The sequence below is a fragment of the Phalacrocorax carbo genome, chromosome 18 (genome assembly GCF_963921805.1).
Source record: "Phalacrocorax carbo chromosome 18, bPhaCar2.1, whole genome shotgun sequence".
In the NCBI taxonomy this organism is placed as follows: domain Eukaryota; kingdom Metazoa; phylum Chordata; class Aves; order Suliformes; family Phalacrocoracidae; genus Phalacrocorax; species Phalacrocorax carbo.
In genome coordinates, this window is record NC_087530.1 from 12979254 (window position 1) to 12999902 (window position 20649).

General features: G+C 48.2%; 1 protein-coding gene across 3 annotated transcripts; it reads left to right on the forward strand.

Annotated features, from left to right (window-relative positions):
* UAP1L1 (UDP-N-acetylglucosamine pyrophosphorylase 1 like 1) lies at window positions 1-18976 on the forward strand. Of its 3 annotated transcripts, none has more exons than XM_064468362.1 (9): window positions 1-79; window positions 8680-8884; window positions 9760-9935; window positions 11018-11190; window positions 11911-12104; window positions 12924-13064; window positions 14639-14824; window positions 15582-15648; window positions 16634-18976. In XM_064468362.1, the coding sequence occupies exons 2-9, from the start codon at window positions 8769-8771 to the stop codon at window positions 16718-16720; spliced, it is 1140 nt and encodes a 379-aa protein (XP_064324432.1). In that variant the 5' UTR covers window positions 1-79; window positions 8680-8768; the 3' UTR covers window positions 16721-18976. The 3 variants fall into 3 exon arrangements, with proteins under 3 accessions (XP_064324432.1, XP_064324430.1, XP_064324431.1); XM_064468360.1 differs by having other exon boundaries at window positions 6-338; XM_064468361.1 differs by lacking the exon at window positions 1-79 and adding an exon at window positions 4136-8471.
* Window positions 18977-20649: the final 1673 nt, after the last annotated feature.

The window sequence follows — 20649 nt, forward strand, 5'->3', positions numbered from 1 at the left end:
GCCCCGCCCGGTCTCGCCGGCGGGCCGGGGCCGGGGCCGGGGCCGGGGCCGGGGCCGCGCCATGGGGCCGCCCGAGGAGGTGCGAGCGCGGCTGGCGCGGTGCGGGCAGAGCCACCTGCTGCGCTTCTGGGCCGAGCTGGGCCCGGCGCAGCGCAGGGCGCTGCTGGCGGCGCTGCCGCCGGGCCTAGGCGAGCACTGCCGGCTGGCGGCGGCGGCCGGGGCCCGCCAGCGGGGGCCGCCGGAGCGCCTGGACGGCCGAATGGAGCCGCTCCCCTCCCGGCTGCTCGGCAGCGCCCGCCGCAGCAGCCCTGCCGCGCTGGAGCGCTGGGAAGCGGAAGGTGAGCCGGCCGCGGGGCCGCCCGGCCCGGCCCAGGGCGGGTGTCCGGGCTCTGGCCCTTGGTGCTCCTCCCCGGCCCTAACGCCCGGGGCTCCGGAGGGCGGCCGGGGCGAGGGCTGGGCCGGGGCCACAGGGTCTGTCCCGGCGCCGCTGGCCGCTCCCGGTGGGTTCCCCAGCGCGTCCCTGCCGCCACTCGGTGCCAAAACCGCTGAGGTTTGTCTGAAACACCAGCGGGGCTGTCGTAAAACCGGCGGAGCGCGGCCCGGCACCGGTGCGAAGCGCGGGGTGCCCGGGGGGCACGTCCGTTCCGGCGGCATCCCGCAGAGCCTGGGCTGGTGCCGAGCCCGGGGCTGCTCCTGGCGGGGTCCTCGGGGCAGGGAGCTGTGTCCTGCGGTGGCACCTCTGCGGTGGCACCCAGCAGCCTGCAGAGCAGCACCTTGTCGCTTCAGGGGTGTTGGGTCCGGTGGGGGAAGGCGAGTGGGAGCCAAGGGTGATGGTGAGGCCGTGGAGAGATTTGAGGTTATGGCTGTACCGGCTGGGCCCCGAACACGGGCAGCCGGATGCCTGGTGCACAGCAGTGGCTGTGGAGGCACTTTGGGAGAGACATTGAATTTCCACTCTTTGCTGTTAAATACTGAGGCTGGAGAGCATGTGGTCGGCAGGACACGGGGTAATGTTGTGCCTTGCAGGTGGAGGTGACGTCCCTGGGGAGGGTGGGAGCAGAGGGTTTGCATTGCTGCCAAAACAGGGAGCTGCATCGGGCCATGTGGGTGGCCCCCACGACAAATTACGGGTGCAAAGGCAGGTCTCATGCTGGTGGGGAGCCCCATCCAGGCTGTGCCATGTGCATTGCAGGAGGGAGATAGGATCTGGGAGCAGAGTGGCTGGGTAGTATGGAAGAAGCCTAGGAAAGCCCAGCATCCATGTTTTTTCAAGCCTGGTAGATGATGGTGGCTTTCCCTGGTCACCCTGTGGGTGTGTGAAAGATGGGGGTGATGAGGGAGGTGGTGGCTGCGTGTGGATTGCTGTGTTCCCTCCATAGCACCTATGTTGTAAGCAGGCATCCTGTCCTTTTTTCTAAGGGCACGCTCTATTTCATTTATTTACAAAGGTTCAGATGCATGTCCTCTCCCTCTTTATAAAATATAACAGCACTGTTAAAAACTAATCATAATAAAAAAAGGAAGCCAGAAAAAACTAGCTGTGGTTCGAGACACACTTGTCTAAATTGTGGCAAGCATCTGCACAGCCTTGACCCAAACCTGCCAGCAAAGAGGTGGGAATGTGTGGGCAGAGGAGTAAAAATTTCCAAACAAAAGCAAAAATAGAAGCAGCAGGGTCACAGGGCAGAGGAGCTTTTCTGCCACGTCAGACTCCACTGGCAGGGCTGAGCAGTGATGGAGGGAGTGGGAGGAAACTCTGGTGACCCAGGGGCCATCTGTGCTTGGTCCAGCCAGGGTTTCCACTAGCTCTATTAACATCTCCAGCCAAGCAGAGGAGCGTGTCAGTGCCCAGCCGGCACCACGGCGGCCACCCAGATGTAACCAGTGGGGTTTGGTAGGGGACCCACTGGGATGGTGGTCACTGTCCATTGTTTGAGGGTGTCGTGGTGAGGAGGAAGGGAACCCATGAATCCTACAGGCAGATGGGTCTAGGTCAGGGCCACGTGGTTGAATTAATGATTTTACCAAACTGGGTCCTTCGTCTTCTGCCCTGCCAGGCCAGCGAGGAGCTGACATATTTGCCTTGAGTTGCTGTCTGCAGCAGGGAAGGGAAGGCAAACTGTGCAGTGCTGGCATCGCTTGCTGCAAGCAATGCTTGCAGGGGTCCAGAAGGTCTGGTGTGTTTGGGACCACTGGCACCATACACAAATCACCTGGCCCTGAAGTCCGGATGGCCCCAGGCCACATCAGTCCTGCAGGCAGCGTTTCTTAATTTCTACCAGGAGAGGGGGACGTGGTTCTTCTGTTTTGCTTTGATTTGTTTTTTTATGATCCAGTTTAATGCTGGAGATGGAAATCAGCCCTTGGTTTTATTTCCTGGAGTAGGACAATCAGGAGCAAGGCTTTGTGCCACTGAACCCAGGCTGTGCTGGCATGCTGCGTGTCCCTGCGGATGTGGCCTCATCCCCTGGAGCATCCCTGTGCCCCTGCACAGCATTTACCGGTGGAGCTGGTGTTGGCACAAGTTTTGTGGGGATTGTGGGTCTCTGAGGGGACGCAGGTGCTGAAAGGCTCTTGTTTCCAGTGAGCTGCTCGTGGTGTTGAGCTGGATGAGAGCAAGAGTGAGCAGTTCTGACCCACTGCTCGACAGCACTGAGGCCGCACAGCTGCTACAGCCCTTGGCTGCGGGGTTGGGGTCACCCCTCAGCTGAGCTTGTCTGTGCTCTGTCTGTGGGTGTCCGAGCTCCCACCTGCAGCGTGTCCTCTAGAAAACAAAGACTGAACAGCTGAAATGATGTCTCCCCTTTTCTCCTGCCCCCTTTTTTGTTATTAAAAAAAGATTGTTAAAAGAACTAGGCAACTCAAAACTTGGGAACATCCAACATACACTTTTTTTAACTGTTAAAACTTTATTGTCTCTGAGCTGATAAAACTTAGCCTGGTCAGATTTGCTTTTAGATCTTAAACACAAACATTAAGCGATCACATTTTCTAGGCAGCCTTAGGGGTGATGGTATAAATCGAGCACAGACGCTTTTACATTCTGTAAATGATTTATTAATGAAATTTAAGTCTTGGGCATGGGCTGCAGTGTAGCTCCCATTTCATCAGAGGGTTTGCTGAGCTGTTCCAGTTGTCTGACTGCTCTGTAGAATTAATTATTTTGATCTTGCTTTATTCTTCTCTTGCTGACTGCTGTTGTAATCGGGCTGATGCTCCTGTTCAGCAGGATAATTCAGTCTGATCTTGCAAGTTCAATCTGTCCTTTCTGCAAAATCTATTTTTGTGTTTTACTTTCTATGCAGAATAAGACTTATTGCAGCATTAGTGAGTATCTTAACAGCCAACACATCTTCCCTTTTTTGTTTGGTTGAACTGTTCATATTTCATATACTGCAGAAAACAAAGTGTTCTTTTTTTTTTTTAAGAGGGATAAATATTTCCATTTACTGCAGGAATGTGCAGCAAGATGAGTCAGTTGTTATGAACTTTAGTCATGAATATTAGTAGTTTTACAGTCAGGAAGTCAGAGCAGACCTGCTTAAATTTTTGGCGATATTTGTTTTCATGGTGACCTAAGATCAGAAACTTGGAAAAACTCTCTGGTAGTTGTAGAGTTGCACTGTAAACACTGGGAATACCATGAGTGATGGGAAGGAGAGTCCTCTTGCTGAGTTGTTCATGTGCGCCGTGGTCAGCCCTCTCCCAGGAACACAGCCCCAACAGTCTGCTGGATTTGGGGAAGAGAAAAAGAGAATGACATCGTTGATGATGTCAGCGGTATTGCCTTGGCCTCAGGTTGATCCTGCTTAGGTTGAGATTTTGTTCTCCGCAGTGAGAGGCCCCTCCGGGAGGTGGCTGTGAAATGCCAAATCACACTTGGGCAGATCCCATCCTCTTGTCACTGCGTGGAAAACTTCTGAGAACTGCCGTCTCCTCTGGGATGTCCCCGCTCAGTGGGGTGACGCCAGCCCTGGCACCCGTGTGTTGTGGCCAAGGATCGCAGCTGCTTGCGCTGGATGCTGCATGACAAATGGGACCTCGCAGGCTTTTCTGATACAGCGTTCGCTCCAGAGCTTCATGTGAGTGATTCCCCTTGGTCACAGTCTATTGCTCTGCATAAACCTCTAATCAGAGGTCAGTCAGATGTGGTCTGTCGCATCAGGACCAGAGTGTGCGTATCGGTGTGAGCCCGACAGTGCTGCGGCAGGGATGGGGCAGGGTGAGCGCTGGGCTTGGTCCACTGGTGGATGAATCTCGGTTGCACCCCAAAGCAGAATCTCCTGTGCTGCAGCGACCAAGACCCGCAAATGCAGAATTCAGGCCTCAGAGAGCTTTGTTTTAAATCAGTGTGAAATATTTTATCTCAAGCCGTTTCAGTCCTAGATTATTTAGGTTTTGTAAAATATTTTTATTGCCTGTTTGAAACAGAACAGTTTGGAAGTGTCTCACAGGGGAACTTTTTTAGATCTTTTTTTTCCCCTCATAATTTCTTCCCTCCCTTAATTTTTCTTTTTCCACTGGCGTGTTTTCAGTCAGATTTGGTGGAAGGAGCACGCCAGCCTTGCCACCGTGCTGCCCTGCTCACGTATGTGAGGCCAAACAGAGAAGCACTGCCTGCTCCAGCCCTGTGGTAAGGCAAGACTTCTATAAGGATGAGCACTAATGAGTACTCGGCTTTGGAGCATGGGGGAGTGTCTTGATGGAGACAGTTGATGGAGGTAGGCAATGAACGTGCTGCAGATGCACCATGACTCTGGTTGCTGTTAGGAATGCAAGCATTCCTACCTTGAGTGTTCCTGAGTGGGATGTGGATGGGTACTTTGATTTTACTAACCACATGCCTTAGCCTTCAACTTCAGTCCAAGGCTGTTCAGATCTTTAGAGAGCTTCAGGTTTGCTTTCTTAGAGGACTGCTGGTCCTCTTGATGCCAGAGGAAGGTTGTATGTTTCCTTTCACGCTGCTGCCCTCGTGACCCTCCTAACTGGTGCTGTAGGGCTCTGGTGTGACACAACTGGTGCAGCTGTGAACGAGCCAGGTATTTGCTTGCATACTGAGGAGTAAGTAGCTGCAGCCAACTGGATTATGACATATATTTGTCTTAGCTCCTCTGCCCAGTAGATTCTGCTCACTGGGCTTGCTGGCCCTGCATAGCTGCACATGGTGGTCTCATGCTGCTGTCTTGTGGTACTCATTCAGCCCTGGGTGGCTGTGGCATGGTGACGTTCAGAGCCGTTCCCATTGCCAGGTCTCTGGGCCTGTGTCCATCTGCTGTGGGTTTTAAATGTTGTTGGTAATCATTGGAGTGTGACTCATCCAGTGTCACCCTTGGTTGTGGGAATGATAGCAAGTACACTTTTGCCAGCGTTCATGGCCAAGGGCTTCTCTTTGCTCAGATGCTGCTATTTATCTTGCTTTGTGAGAGGTTTATCGTTACTGTGGAGAGGCCAAGATTAAGCTTGCTCAGGGATAGATTGTCCAAGCGAGAGGTGTTTCCTTGCGGAGTGGTGAATTGACTCCCTGCACTGGTTCAGCTCAGCAGGACCATGACAGCTGTGATTCCTTTTCCTGGGATAAAGCAAGTGAAGGAAATGGGCAGGATCTGTGCAACCACATCCTTGCTTGTGGTAGCACTCGCTGCTTCAGCTACAGCCATGCCTATCCTCTCTCTGCCCTGCTCCAGGACAGGGGGTGGCTGCCACAACAGAGTGATCCAAACTGAAGGCTTTGGATTTGATTTCTAACGGCAATCGCTTTCCCTTCCTCTCCCCACTGGTAGTTTTGTCATTGCGGCTGACCCCTCCGCTGGCCTGTAATTCCTCCCCGTTCCATCCCGCAGCTGTCGCTCCAAGGCGCGGGTGCAAGCAGAGGCAATGGTGGGGCTGGTCCTGGTGGGCACGTGGACACAAGGGCCAGCTGGGAGCTGAGCACCCCTGGCTAGCCTGGTGCTGAGCTGTCTGTTGGCTTGCTGAATCTCTGTGTCTGTGTGGGCAAAGGAGAGAAAGGAAGGGAGAGTGGGCTAGTACGAAAGAAGGTTTTACCCAGGTTTGAGTTCCCCAGGGCTGTGTGGCTGCAGCAAGCCAGGCTCGTGTGCAAAGCACATCTCACCCGCACGCTTCCCTCCTGCATGAGTTTGCTGCCTCTGCGCCAGGTCCTGGTGGGGGGGTACAGTTGCCACCCAAGCCAGGGCACTGGGAGGCCTGGAACTATGCTCCTGTGGCCCTTCACTCTGATCATTCCCTTCTTCCATGACGGTGCCCTGAGCTGGCAAACAGCCTGCTGAGTGTGTGGTGGACCAGAGCAAGTAATAGTGCGTATCTAATACCTTAGACCCCCTGCTCTGTGCTTTAAGCCTTTTATGATGAGAAGTTCAGTGAAGATGCAAAAGAGCCGTTAATTGCTTGTGGTTTGTTGCATAAAATTATGCTTATTCTATTTGCATCACCATACAGCTCACACAATGCTATTGTCTGTGCCTTTTAAATTTCAAGTTTAAACCAATTCAAGCTTCCCCCTCTATCCAAGGACCTCCTGAAACTTTGAAATCCCAAGACTTCCACCTTCAGTGCAGGTTTTCCTCTAGAGAGCAGGAGGGTGGACTGCAGATCTCCAGAGGTGGCTTCCAACTGACGCTTCTGTGGTCTTGTGAGCTCAGAGGCTTGCTCTGCAGCAAAGCAATGTCAGGGGTGCACAACTGTCTTCCTTCAGTGTTCCTGAGTGGGCGTTACCAGCCTTTTCAGAAAGGGTATATTTAGGCAGAAACATGGTGTTGCTGCTGTGGTGGAACTGAAGCTTCTAAGCATGGGGAGGTCAACATCATTACTGCAATGTCATGGGTTACTTACATCTGCTTTTATTGCTGAAAGGTAGATTCTTGAACAGAATTAAAACCAAACCAGGTTGTTACAGCAGCAATTGGTATTTTCCCTCTATTGCTCATTTAAACAGCTAATTATTTAAAGATTAGCATAAAAACAATCATGGGGTTTTTTTTCTAATTCAATATCTTTGGTCCCTGTGTCTTTCAGTCCAAGTCAGGAATTTTTTAGTCCCAGGCATGGTTGAAAGTGGGGTGTTTGTCCTCTCCTCAGAGGTTGGGTTGAAGCATGGCCTGTCCTGGACTGCAGGGAGCAGTGGCAGGCTTTGTGATGTGTGGTGGACTTCTTGCCTTAGGTTGCAAAAGGCTCTGATAGAAGCAGAAGCTGTGGTTTTTGACATGGCCAGTCCCAGAGCTCACTGCATTCCTCCAGGATCAGTGTTCCCTAAGGAAAACTCTTTCTTATGGTTGCCAGTCATCACTGTGATGCTGGATTGAGAGAAGGCAGGGAACAAAGACTGTGAACGAGCTGGGTGTTTACTATGCAGTCCGGTTCTTCCCCAAGTTCTGGACTTTCCTGGTTTGTCAGGAGAAATGATATTGTTTTTAATTAGACTGTGGGAGTTGTGGCTTCTGCAGACTTGGCTTTGTTATTAGTCCTATCTGCAGCAAGTACAGATAGTTCGTAGAATAGAATCATAGAATGGTTTAGGTTGGAAGGGACCTTTAGAGGCCATCTAGTCCAACCCCCTGCAGTGAGCAGGGACATCTTCAACTAGCTCAGGTTGCTCAGAGCCCCGTCCAGCCTGACCTGGGATGTTTCCAGGGACGGGGCCTCCACAGCCTCCCTGGGCAACCTGTGCCAGTGTTTCACCACCCTCGTAGTAAAAATTTTTTTCCTTATATCCAGTCTAAATCTACCTTCTTTTAGCTTAAATCCATTACCCCTTGTCCTGTCACAACAGGCCTTGCTTATGAGGTTGCCCCCATCTTTCCTATAGTTCCCCTTTAAGTACTGAAAGGCCGCAATAAGGTCTCCCCGCAGCCTTCTCTTCTCCCTGCTGAACAACCCCAACTCTCCCAGCCTGGCCTCGTAGCAGAGGGGCTCCGGCCCTCAGGTCATTTTTGTGGCCTCCTCTGGACCCGCTCCAACAGCTCCATGTCCTTCTTGCACTGAGGAGCCCAGAGCTGGATGCGGCGCTGCAGGGGGGTCTCACCAGAGCGGAGCAGAGGGGCAGGATTGCCTCCCTCTACCCGCTGGCCATGCTGCTGGGGATGCAGCCCAGGCGACGGTTGGCTTTCTGGGCTGCGAGCGCACATTGTTGGCTCATGTTGATTAAGGCAGATTCCAGAAATTCTCATGTTTTACTGAAGACGATGAGACTGCTTATTTGGGATGTAGAAATGTTGGTGATAAGGGACATCCGGAGGTCTCTAGTTCAGCCCCTATTTGGAATAGGACTGTAGCCAGCCCTAGGTCAGGTCAGGCTTTGTCAAAGCCTTGAAAACCTGAAGGGAAGGACATCCCACACCTCTCTGGATATCTTTTCCAGTGCTGCACCACCTTCCTAGTAAAGAGTTTTTATCCTAATGTCCAGTTTGAACCCCCTAAGCTGCAACTCATGGCTGTTGTTACACCATCCACTGCTTTAGGTGAGTAAACTGCTGCATCAAAGAGGTGAAATGAATTTTTTAGCATTGTATGCGGCATCATATTTCTCTCTGAACTGCCAGCAGTGGGCTTTGAAATGGCAGCTTCTGGCTGCTGCCTGAACTCTGCAGAAAGGCTCAGGAGAAGAGGACAGGGTGTTGGTGGCTTTTGTGATTCCTATGTTCCCTGGGGCTTCTTTCTCCTGTTCAGGCTTGCATCAGATCTCGCAGAACAAGGTGGCAGTGCTGCTCCTGGCTGGAGGACAAGGAACTCGCCTGGGAGTGAGCTATCCCAAGGGCATGTACAACGTGGGGTTGCCCAGTGGCAAGACCTTGTATCAGATCCAAGCAGAAAGAATCCGCAAAGTGGAGCAGCTTGCTGGCCAGAGACACCACTGCAACTGTGCCATCCCCTGGTAGGTGACCTGGAGCCACAGACCTACTGTGCAGGTGTCTGTGTCGCAGTCTTGCCTAAGTTGTCTTCCAGAAGCACTTTGCTGGGTGCTGTACAGAAACACATCGGGGAGAGCCTTTTGTCGGCAGGATTTGTGACGCCAGCAGCACGAGGAGGGTGCGCCGGGATGGGAAGTGGCAGGTCTGTGTCTGCAGACCTGAGGGACCAAGCACTGTCCTTGAATCACTACCCTAACTGCTGTACTGTGCTGTCTTTTGAAGCACAGTCCCTGACAACGCTATAGACGGCACTTTTCAGTGCCTGTTTCAGATCCTTTGTAAGAGATCTCATCCGTTTGTGCTGTGCTTTCTCAGGTTCCTGCATGGAGGGAGAGATCGCCTAGAGCTCACCTTCCAAGACCCTCCATCTTCCCTTGCCCACAATTTCTGCCACAGCAAAAAAACCTCTTCCCCTCACAGTGGTAAATGCTTGTCATGCTCCATTTTCAGGCCACCTCCTGCTGTCGTCGTTTGCAGCTGGCTGCTGTCTCTCCTGGCTGCTCCTAGCTTTCAAAAGCCTCCAGGCTTCAGAAGAGACTAGCTCTGTGCAAGATGCAAAATATGAATTCCCTATGGGATGTGGTGTGTGAGAGAGAGAAAGGTGCTGCGGCATGCTTCTGGGAATGTTTTCTGCTAAGTGTTCTTTGTTAGACTATGAAGAAAGACCTTTATGAAATCACTGCCTTGTCTGAGCCAGGGTTTGGGAAGCATACACACCACAGGATACTGTAGTGTCTCATTTAACACTCTTGGGTTTCCTCTCTTTCATATTCCATTTTTAGTTTTGTCTTTCGCTTGTGATTTTTTTGCTCATTGCTCAGCTCCCATTCCTACCCAGGTACATCATGACAAGTGAGTTCACGCTGGGGCCTACAGAGGAGTTCTTTGTAGAACATGACTACTTCAACCTGCATAAATCCAATGTGGTCATGTTTGAACAGAGGATGCTGCCCGCTGTCACCTTTGATGGGAAGGTCATCTTGGAGGAGAAGGGGAAGATTGCTATGGCTCCAGGTACCCCACTGTTCACCCTTACATGCTACAGTAATGCAGTATGCGTTGATAACTGCTACTACCCATCAGCCAGCCTTGGCACACAGAGTGGTCTTTGGAGGTCAACGTTAATGCTTCTGATTAGCATGGGAGGGTTCAGTTAAATTTTTCAGGCTGGTAATCAAGAGTGTAGCAATCGTTGTTTAGTTCTTCCTGGGGATTTGCCCACGGCACATGTTTTTTCAAAGCCTGGGAATATTGGCCGGATTAGGAGTGGGACAGCTGCAGGTTAGGGACTATGTGCATCGGCAGGGCTGTGTGTGAGGCCCCTGGGGTGCTGCCTCCCAGGGGTGAAGCTGTCGGGATCTGGGCTCCTGTTCAAGGCTGATAGCTAGAAATGAGTAAAAAAGCAGCAAGAAGATTAACTCCAAATCCAAAAAGATTGCAATGTCTCACCTAATAAAGTTGTTCTCTTAACCTGGACATGGTAAGAGACTTGGTGAACGTAGCCTGGTTTGGGCCATGTTGCAGTGATGTGTGTTTGTGGCTGCAGAGTGGTTTTCCTGAGCTGATGGGGGTATCAAAGGAGGAACCATGAAAGGGTGATCCGTGATGAACAAACGTGCAGGTGTCTTTTGTGCAGCTGCAGTTCAAGCCTTTAAAAGGGCATTGTGAAGTTGCGGGGAAAAGATAAACACAGAATAACATTTATTTTAATCTTTTTCTCCAGGCTGAGTTTTAAATATGCTTTTGCTCTGCACTGGAGGAGAAATGTAACAGGTTTTTCCCACCCTTTGCGTAATGTTTTGCCCTCTAGTGTTTTCCCTCTAAAGATCTTACAAAGTTTCATAAAGTCTCATAATGCTTCTCTGTGAGGCGCTCTGCAGGTGAGGGAGCTGGGGTGTGGAGTGGAACAGGCTTGCCTGAGCTGTGTGGTAGGGCTGGAAATAAAATCTGGTAGCGTGGACTCTTGGCTACAAAGCATTCCCTGCTCTGCTCTTAAGGAAAGTTTGCTCAGAACTTTGAGTTTTTGCTCTGTTAGCCACAATCCCCCTACAAAGTCACTAATTAACTGGGGCTTTCTCTTTTGTCTTGCATTATAGATGGCAATGGTGGCTTATACCGTGCTTTGGTAGATAATAAGATCTTGAATGACATGAAGCAGCGTGGAATCCAGTATGTCCATGTATACTGTGTGGACAACATCCTCGTGAAAATGGCGGATCCAGTCTTCATAGGCTTCTGTGTTTCCAAAGGGGCAGATTGTGGTGCAAAGGTGAGGTGGTGTTAATGCTGGGCCATTTCCCCATGGGGAGTTAAGGTCTGATTACGCTTGGAAACTGCTGGCTAGGGTGAGCTTAGATGAACTGGGGTGTTCGGGCCTCTGTCCAACAGCAGCTTGCTCCAGGCAGATTTAGAGGAGCTGCTTGCTGCCTGCGTTGCATTCAGAATCCCTACCTGTGGGTGTCCTCCTCCCCTCTTCCCAGACTACTGTGGAAAATAAACTTCAAGTAGAGCAGGGACTGTAACTGCACTGGAAACTACAAACTGGAATTGCTTCCCCTTTATGCCTTGCCCTTTCTACAAAGGCACTTTGGCTATCTAGAAGCCTTATTGGACGGGGTTGTGTTTTACAAATCATGAGCACTGTTTATGCAAACAGGAAGCTGAACGCTAATAGCTGCAAACATTTTTCATTTAATGCCAGGTCCCAGTCCTTGATAAGAAAAGTACCCTACAGTATGCTGATTTCTTTTTAACTGGTTTGTCTTCTGAGTAACTGTGGAATTAAGTGGTCCAGTACTGGGTTTTATGCCCAATTGTTGGGTAAAATATGCCTCCAGGCTACTCCATACACCCAGCACTGCCCTGCCCATGCTCCTGAGGTGCTGGAGGATCAGCGTGCAACAGCCTGTAGGATCGTTTGTATGTGGGAGTTGGAACAGCACTGGAATTTTCTTCTTCCTTGTCATAGCCCTCTGTCCTGTGGCTGCAGGTGGTGGAGAAGGCCTACCCCACAGAGCCTGTTGGGGTGGTGTGCTGTGTGGATGGGGTCTACCAGGTGGTGGAGTACAGTGAGATCAGCCTGGAGACTGCACAGCAGCAAAGCCCTGATGGGGGACTGATGTACAGCAGTGGCAATATCTGCAACCATTTCTTCACAGTTGAGTTCCTGGAGACAGTGGCCCAGTAAGTGTCAGCACACCTGCTAGGCAGCTGTGCAGCCCAGAACTACCTCCAAAAGAGGGTGTTCCCATTTTTCACTTTGTAATTTCAGTTATGGGTACTTCCTGATCTCCTCTTCACCTCCTCTCTCCTCCAACCAGTTCAAAACAGCTGTGTGCCCTTTCTGACAGCCCCAGCATGCTTTTCAGGCATTACCCAATGAAAAGGTTGAATGTTTTGCTGTAGCTAAATCGACTGAGAGATACCAGTGCATGACCTTCCTGGGCCTGCAAGGGTGAGCAGCCATGTGGGCTGCAGTGTGGTCAGTGATGCAGCCCCGCACTGAGGATTTTCAATGGGAATGTCATCCATGCCATCCCTTGGGACAACAGAAGGTGGGGGAGGGGGTGAAGCTGAGAATGACTCTGCACCTTGGTATTGGGAGATGGGGATGTGATGCTGGGCATTCAGTGAGCAGCCATACAACCTTCCTGAAGAGCTTGATCCACCCTTGTGTGAGGAATCTGCTCTGCTCCGCTGTCATCCTGATCAGATAATCTGGGTTACCTTTTTTTCATTTCTGCCTGCAATTTCAGCTCAATGCTAGGTCCTCCCTCTTGCTGTACCCTGTCCTGTCCCACTGGTACAGGGAGTGCTGCTAGCTGGGCTGCTCTACTTAGTGAAGTGTTTCCTGGATGTGACTTGGATCAGTTTGGAGACAGCAACACCCACAACAGTCGAGAGATGACCCAGAGCAGTAATAAGCCATCAGCTTCCTAGAAGTGTACTACTTTTTTCTAAGCGGGCATGAAGTAAATGAACTTATTTCTTCTCCTTCTGCAGGAAATATGAGCCACAGCTGAGGCATCACGTAGCCATAAAGAAGGTACCCTACATTGATGAGGAGGGAAATCTGGTAAAACCGCTAAAACCAAATGGGATAAAGCTGGAGAAGTTTGTGTTTGATGTGTTCCAGTTCTCTAAGTTAGTGGCAGAAGTGATTTTTATTTTTTTTCCTCCCCTTCTCAATGTTTGTTTGAATGACTGTAGGTTGTAACTGGCCTTGCCAGGGAGCGCGTGGTTTGTGGGTGGCTTATTAGAAAGGCTGTTGCATCTACATCAAGCTCCAACACACCAGGCTCTGAGAGGTGCAGTCACAGGGTGCCTGGCAGTAGCCAGGCTTACTCTGACCATGTTCCCAGAACCGTTTGTTTTGCTGAGGATTTGTTGGCTGGCCCAACCTCTGCCAGCTCTGTCAAAGAAAGAAAGAAGGAAAAACAAAAGGAAATCAAGCGCAAACCCCATGTTTAATACAAGCCCATGTTGGAGTATTCAGACTCACAAAAATCAGATCTTTCAGGATTGTGACTTTCATGGCAACTGCAGCTCTGGTTATGTTTTTGGTGTGTGTTACGCCAGGGCTCAGCTCGCACCCTTTGTGCTTGGAAAACAGGTTGCTTAAGCACTGTGGGCCCAAGTTACTGTTGCTGTGGGAACTATCAGTGTTGACTTGCCAAGCTCTAAAACATAGCTGAGGGTGCTGTGTCATAGTGTTAGCACAGTCAGGGGTGCTTTGCGCTTGGGGAATGTGGGATTTTAATAATTTAGGAATTTAGCATAAGTGTTCTTATAAAATCTATTTTTTGAGGTCTCGAATTCTGGTTTAGGCTGAAATAAATGGCAAGAAGAGACCTCAGGCAAACTGAATTATCTTTGTTTGGGGATAGTACGTTCCATTTTAGAGGCTTTACTTTAGGATAGAGAGGTCTAGGTTTGAACCGGTCTCCATTTCCAGACATGTTCAGTAAGGAAGTATCATACCAAAGGCAAAACCAGTGCAATGGAAACAGTGCCAAGTTCTGAGCTTTGAAAGGACTCATTTGGAAGCAGTGATTCCTTGTGCTTTTTTAATAATACTGCAAAACCAGCTTGGCAGCTGCTCTTCACACATGAAATGCACAGATGCTGCTGTGGGATTTTTTAAATTTGCATTCCCATTTCTGGTAAACAGCTGTACTTAACATTCAGCTGTGAATCCTCCCATATGCTTATTCGTCCCTGGGAACTGGTGTCCTCAGTTGATCATTGCCTACAGACTCCCAAGTGGAGCCTGGCCGTTTCTTGGAGCAGGGGTGCATTGCTCTGAAGTGAGTGGTGCAGCTCGGTGCTGTGTCTGAGCTTCAGGCATCGCTGCTCACTCCATCCTGACATGCTCTTAGCTGAGACTTTTTGTCCACAAGCCTCTTAGTACCTGGAGAGGTTTTTGTAGGATCTTTGTAGAACTGTTGGTTTTCCTCTCACCTGTGCACAGCTCTGGATGGTCATGAGGCTGCAGAGTCTCTCCCAAAGAGAACGGGCTTTTTTTGTTTTTCCATCATACAGCCCTGGTACTGCTTTGTCCTTCAGATAGGATGTAGGCTTTCCTTAGCTTGACTGCAGGCTGCATACATCGCTGCTCCCTAAAATATATATGAGCCTTTCCCCATGAAAGTTCTTGCATTAACAGGGCTGATGGCTAGCTTTGCTTTTCATTATCATTTTCTCCCCTTCGCTGGTAGGAATTTTGTGGTGTTTGAAGTTTTGAGAGAAGAGGAGTTCTCACCACTAAAAAATGCTGACACAGCTGACAAAGACACTCCTACCACTGCTCGGCAGGCCCTCCTGGCCCAGCATTACCGCTGGGCTCTCAAGGCTGGGGCCAGATTTCTGGACAAAAATGGTTGCAGGATACCGGAGAAACTCGGGTATGCACCTCTGTGACCTCCTTCACAGCTTCTCTGCCTGTGGCTGCCCAGCCATGCTAGCTAGCTAATGACATGTACTGTGTTCTACAAAACCAGGCGTTAGTTTGATCACAGGGTGACTCAGCATGATTTTCATTGAGCTGGTCTTTTCTGAACATGCAGAGTACCGTCTATTAGAGCTCCTGCTCCATCAGTGATTGTGAATGCTCTAGACAGTAACGCACAGTGCTCTGGGCTTTATCTCTGGCAAAGGTTCCTGCCCTTTGGGTCATGAGTTGACTTTTTAGGCAGGGGTAACCTTTTTCCATCATTCTGGATTTAGCCAGCCCAAGGAATTCTAATTTGTAGTCCTCACCAGCTTTTTCTGAATATAGCCTGTGCTTAAAAGCTCAACAAGGTTCTCAGGTGGGCATAAGGATAGCTTTTATAGCAATTTCCAATTCAGATACTTCCTGCATCACGGTGAATGGGAAGCTGCTTTTACTCTGTGGAGCTACACTTCATCAACTCATAGTTTAATAAACCCACAAGCTGTTCATTTTACTTGAAAGCACGTCTGTAAAAGTGATGTTCTTGTTTTGATGAGAAATATCTGGGACCTGCCAATTCCCTTTTATTTTCACACTTTGTGTTCATATAATGTCTGGTGCACGTGAATATAACAAATGTTTTATCCTTCTGGATATCCTAACCTTTCAAAGAGGATGCACTGTTTTTTAAGCATAGCAAGAAATTAATCCTGTGTTCTCTTCTCTAGTCTCTCAGGAACTGAAGATCCTCCGGCTGTGTGTGAGATTTCTCCATTAGTGTCTTACTTTGGAGAGGTGAGAATAACTGTCTATGGAGATATTTTTAAGAGTGTGTAGGTATGCATCTGATTTCCTTCCAAACACTGGGGATTTCTTTAGCCTGGGCTTGCTGAGAAATGGTAAGATCAAGGGAACTCAGACTCGGGCTCTGTGTTACATTTGTGGTTCCACTGTGGTATACTCTTCAGCAGCTTGTTCACTCTCAGTTTTAGCCACCTTTAAAATGAGATTTACAAGGAGGCTGCACAGTTTCATTAAGACTCACAAGTACTTTGAGTTCTTCTGAACAAAAAGTGCAGAATATTCAAATTACAAAGTCCACAGGGTCACTGTATTCGGTTGTATGCTAGTTTGTGCCCATCTCCCACAGTAAGTGAATACTGAATGAGAAGTGTGATATGTGCATTGGCTTTAGAGAAACCACGTCTTAGAACAGATTTCTCAAGTTCGTCCCTCTGAATATAATTGGTCCTGGGAAAGCTGCTTCCATTTAGCAGTGAGAAGAGGAGCTTCCCTATTTTGGACAGACAGGGTGAGAAATCGTGGATTGAAGGAGGATATGTGGACACTGTAGGAAAGGGCATCCATAAAGCCTCACATCTTGGCTAGGTTTCTGCGTGCACGTAGCGAACTCACGGCAATCGATGTATTGTAAGAACAGAATGAAAACAAGGCAATTTAATTTGACTTTTCTTTGCTAGGATTATTATAATGTGAGTTAAAGACACCCCTTCTCATGCCTGCCCCTCCCCAGGAAGCTTGTTTCTGAGATCCATTGTTTTATGGTTCATTGGAGCCTTTCCTTCATGAACCCCGGGCTTGGGGCTGAAATGCTTTCCATCTCTGTCACTGGGGAAACTGTTGCTGTTGTCTGTCTTTGCTGTGACCTTTTAACTTTAAGTCAGTCATTCTTTGAGGACATTATATAGACTTAAAATAAGTGCAGGTAACCAGTCTGATGTGTTTATGACCTAATGGTGCTGTTTTCACACGTTCTCAGGGTCTGGAGGCGTACATGAAGAACAAAGACTTCTCTTCTCCCTTTGTACTTGATGAAAACAAAGGGGAAATGCTAGGAAATTCTTGAAGAGGAGGGAGGCCTTTCCTCCTCAGAAGAGATATCTGTCAGATCCATTATAAGAACTGACATTACTCCAATGTCAGTATGAAGTGCATTATAAAAAAAGATTGCTTTGCAGTATCAGGTCGATGCCAAATCCTTACAGCAGTCATGTTTACACACATGTGCATGCTCAGCAGTTCTGTTTGGTAAATTTGAAGGCTATGCCTTTTACCTCAGTCTGTTTTGTAGACTTGAATGTGAATGAAGATTAATACCTTCTGGCTACCAAACGGATTTTATATTTCTTATTTGCTGTGCATACAGATATGTAAGAGAGCCAGTCCGGGCCTAATAAATCAGCTTTGCATTCAAGAAGATTAAATCTTTTCAGTGCCTTGTTAGGTATCTTGTTTGTGCTGGTGGGGTTGGGGTTTTTTTGTTTTGTTTTTAAATTGTGTGCACAGCTGAAGAATCAGTTTGATCCATCTTTTCCCTAATCCTGTGCTGGTTAGATGATCTAATTCAGCAGTTGCATACTCTAACCAGATCATACAGAGAAGTCTGCTGTAGGTAGGGATGATGCTGTGTTTAAGTGTTACTTGAGGTTCGACTCCAAAGCAGAACAGACCAGTTTGCAGATCGAGGCTCGCTGGTGCCATCCAAGAAAACATAAGTAAATACGCAGCTTAGACTGATTGCTCTTTACAGCTGTACTGATCTGTGTTTTTTTTAATTAAAAAAAAAAAAAAGAAAAATATGATGAGAGTTTTTCACAACAACCCTCTGCTCTTCTTGTCTATAACAAATATTTATCTTACTTTTCATTTTTCTGTTTAATGTATGCTGTATCCCTCAAAGGGGACTCTTTTTAAAGTGCCTGAAAGTAATAAGAGGAACAAATCCTGATGGTAGAATTTAATCCTTAACCAAACCCAAAAAAGGGCTTAGTTCCAGCATAACCAGTGTACACAGTAAAACACCAGTCTCTACTTCTACAGTTTCTGGCCAGGTAGTTTTCCAGCACTCTTTCACTTATGAAATAATTCTTTAGATGCCTTCCTTTTAAATATATTACTAACCATAAAGTAAAGATAAGTGCCAGCTAATTAAGGATGCTAATTGCCAAAACATATGTAGCATGTGAACTTGGCCCTGGCTGAGGGATCCCAGGGTGGCAGTGATCCACAAATGATTGTTCCTGTTCAGCCGTTGGACACTGCCCTGGCAGGCTCCAGCTGGGTGGGCACCTGCGTGCTTCAGAACCTGCACTGAACACACCAAAGTAATTTCAGCAATGGTGAGGATGCTTCAGGTGCACTGCTGGGTGGCCTTTGCTTGAGGAAGACTCTCCACTTTTCCTCTAAATCAGGTGTTAAGGAAGGTGGTGAGGAAGTTGCCTCATCTGGAATGTTATGTCATGCATCTGCTTCTACTGAGGAATTGCTGATGCTGTTATATTAAGCATAAATCTTTTCAATAACTTAGGTAGCTTTCTGTAATTCCTGACATGAACCTGTATTCAGAATGTTGGGGAAGTATAAAAATGGCTTTGAGAGTACATACAGTTTGTAAGTAGGCTCATGTTTTCCAAAGAAAGCATCTAAATGTCAATGGCAGGGTTTTCAGGTGTAAAGTGTGTCTGCATGCACATGAGTAATGCGCCTTTTGCACATGCAAACTAGCCAATGGCGGTTCTCCTTAACTCATTTTGCATGTGCAGGCAGTAATTCCCATTTTTGATATAAATTAAGCGTTTGTCCTTGACACTCAATTCTGTAACTTTTTTCGTGGTGTTTCTATGGGTCATTACATTCGTGTCGGTCAAGTTTTATATCTGCAAAGAAATTGTGTTGTACCTCTGTGAGTACTGCCTGTTGATGCAGGTACATGCTCATTTTAAATCACACTGTGCTATAGAGAAAGGATATTTCTTTTGCTCTTTCTGAAGTGCATTCTCTTTTGAAACTTCAGTTCCCATGTGCTTTAATCATGTGTACACTGAGCTGCTCAGCAGTGGTTTTTAGAGGTTGTTTTCAAGGAGAAACAATTAGAATGCTGAATGCCTTGCTTGTTGTTTTTTTCCTATGACTCCTCACATTTTAAACTGGAACGTAGAAAGAATTTTGAGAGAACTTTTGAAAAACAAAAATCTGTCCTGTATGTTGCAAAGTAATTCCAGTATGCACTATGAAATGAAAAAAGTACCTGAAACAAAGGGAGGTCCTGTAGCACTCCAGAAACTTTTGGACACCTAAGCACCTAATAAAGATATTACTGTGATTTCTGTGTGTCTGTCTGTGTTTCCTGTTCATGAGGAAAATACACTTGTCTTTGTCCCTGCACGTCATGGGTGTTGCCACTGCAGCTGTAGGACACTGGCACAGTGTCACTGATGGCATGGCTGGAGGCTACAGAGCCCACACTTCAGATGTACAGGGGGTGCGGAATTCAGCGGAGGGGTTTGACATTGTGGGATGTATTTTTTCATCAGAAAACAGAAGACACTGTTCTTACCTGCAATCTGTTTTGGTTTGGTTTGGTTTTTTTCAAGCTTTTCAACTCAATTTGCCAAGGGGAGGGAGTTTAATTGTGGGTGGTGTGTGCTTTTTCTTTAAAGTAGATTTGAGTGATCTGAATCTGAGTCAGGCTTTCACAGCTGTTGTGTAGGTAATGAGCACTCACTGTGGTGCAACTTTTGCTTGGCTGCCCGTTGACAGGCACTTTTAAAATGGGGCTTTATTTATAGAACAATCAGTAGGGAAAGTTAGTAATTTTTCATAAATGATAGATTGTCCTCTGTTTTGGGGGTTCACTGCTGAACCCAGCAAAGGTCAGAAGTAGATATTCTTCCACCCCAACTATCTCTCCTGGCAGCCGTATGAAGGCTGCTGGGGTTTTCAACGTGTTTTTAAGCTACATGAATCAGTAGTTTCCTGTGATAGGAAAATAAACACTAAAAATTAGTGTATGGTGCAGGCTTCTGTTAAATTGTTCCTCTGCTTGTTTTTGTGGAGTGTTCATATCTACCAGAGTTGTTTGCTTGCTTAGTGTTTCTAATCAAGAAATGCTCAGAAAACCACCTAATTTTCAATTTTATACGGAAATCCAGTGTGAAGTGGATTACAAATTTAAAGGCTCAAATGATGCATGTTAACTGAATAGTTACATACAGCTGAAGGTTAATTCAGTGCCAGCACTTAAAGCAGGAGTCCATGGCTGCTTCAACACTTTCTTTTTCCTGTTGGACTAAGAGCCTGATGTAGAACTTATGGTTATTACAACATCCCAGTCATATTGTGGATCTGAATGTGTAGATCACTAAACGGTGCCCTTCCCTATTCCTCTACCCCCACTGATAATGTCCCTCCTCTGCCCCTGGGAAGATGCAGAGAACTATTTGCACAGGGAGTGATGAAGGGCTGAGTGAGGGTCTGTGAAGAAGGGTGAGGGAAGGAATTGTGTGGGACAAGTGGATCCTGCTGAGTACCTAAATTCAGTGCCAGATCTTGTGGAAGGGTTTATTTACACAACCGCTTAAGTTGCTTTTCATCCACTCACACACGTCCTCTCACAGATTTCAGTTATCTACTCTCAGGCCTGTGTTCCTGTGCTGTCTGCCCAGGTCTATGTGTGTGAGATGCAGAGGATGAGGGGTGATGGCTGTTAGATGTGTCTCTGGGGCTCTCACTGGCAGGTAATAATGACATTAGACAGCTCTTCCCTGTCCTCTAGGAGTCAGCAGTCGTTTGGGGTTTTCTTTCAGTGTGCTCACCTTCCAGGCAGGAAGAGCAATGGTGTCTGGTGCACCCTGCTCTTGTTGAGGCACAGCGTCTTCTGCTGCGTGGCTGGTGCCATGGCCGGTGCCTTGGCCTTGCTAGAGTGTTTCTTCAAGCTGGATGGGAACCGCGCCTCCCTGAGCTTGACTGACAGGAGTGGGGAGGCCCTTCTGTTAA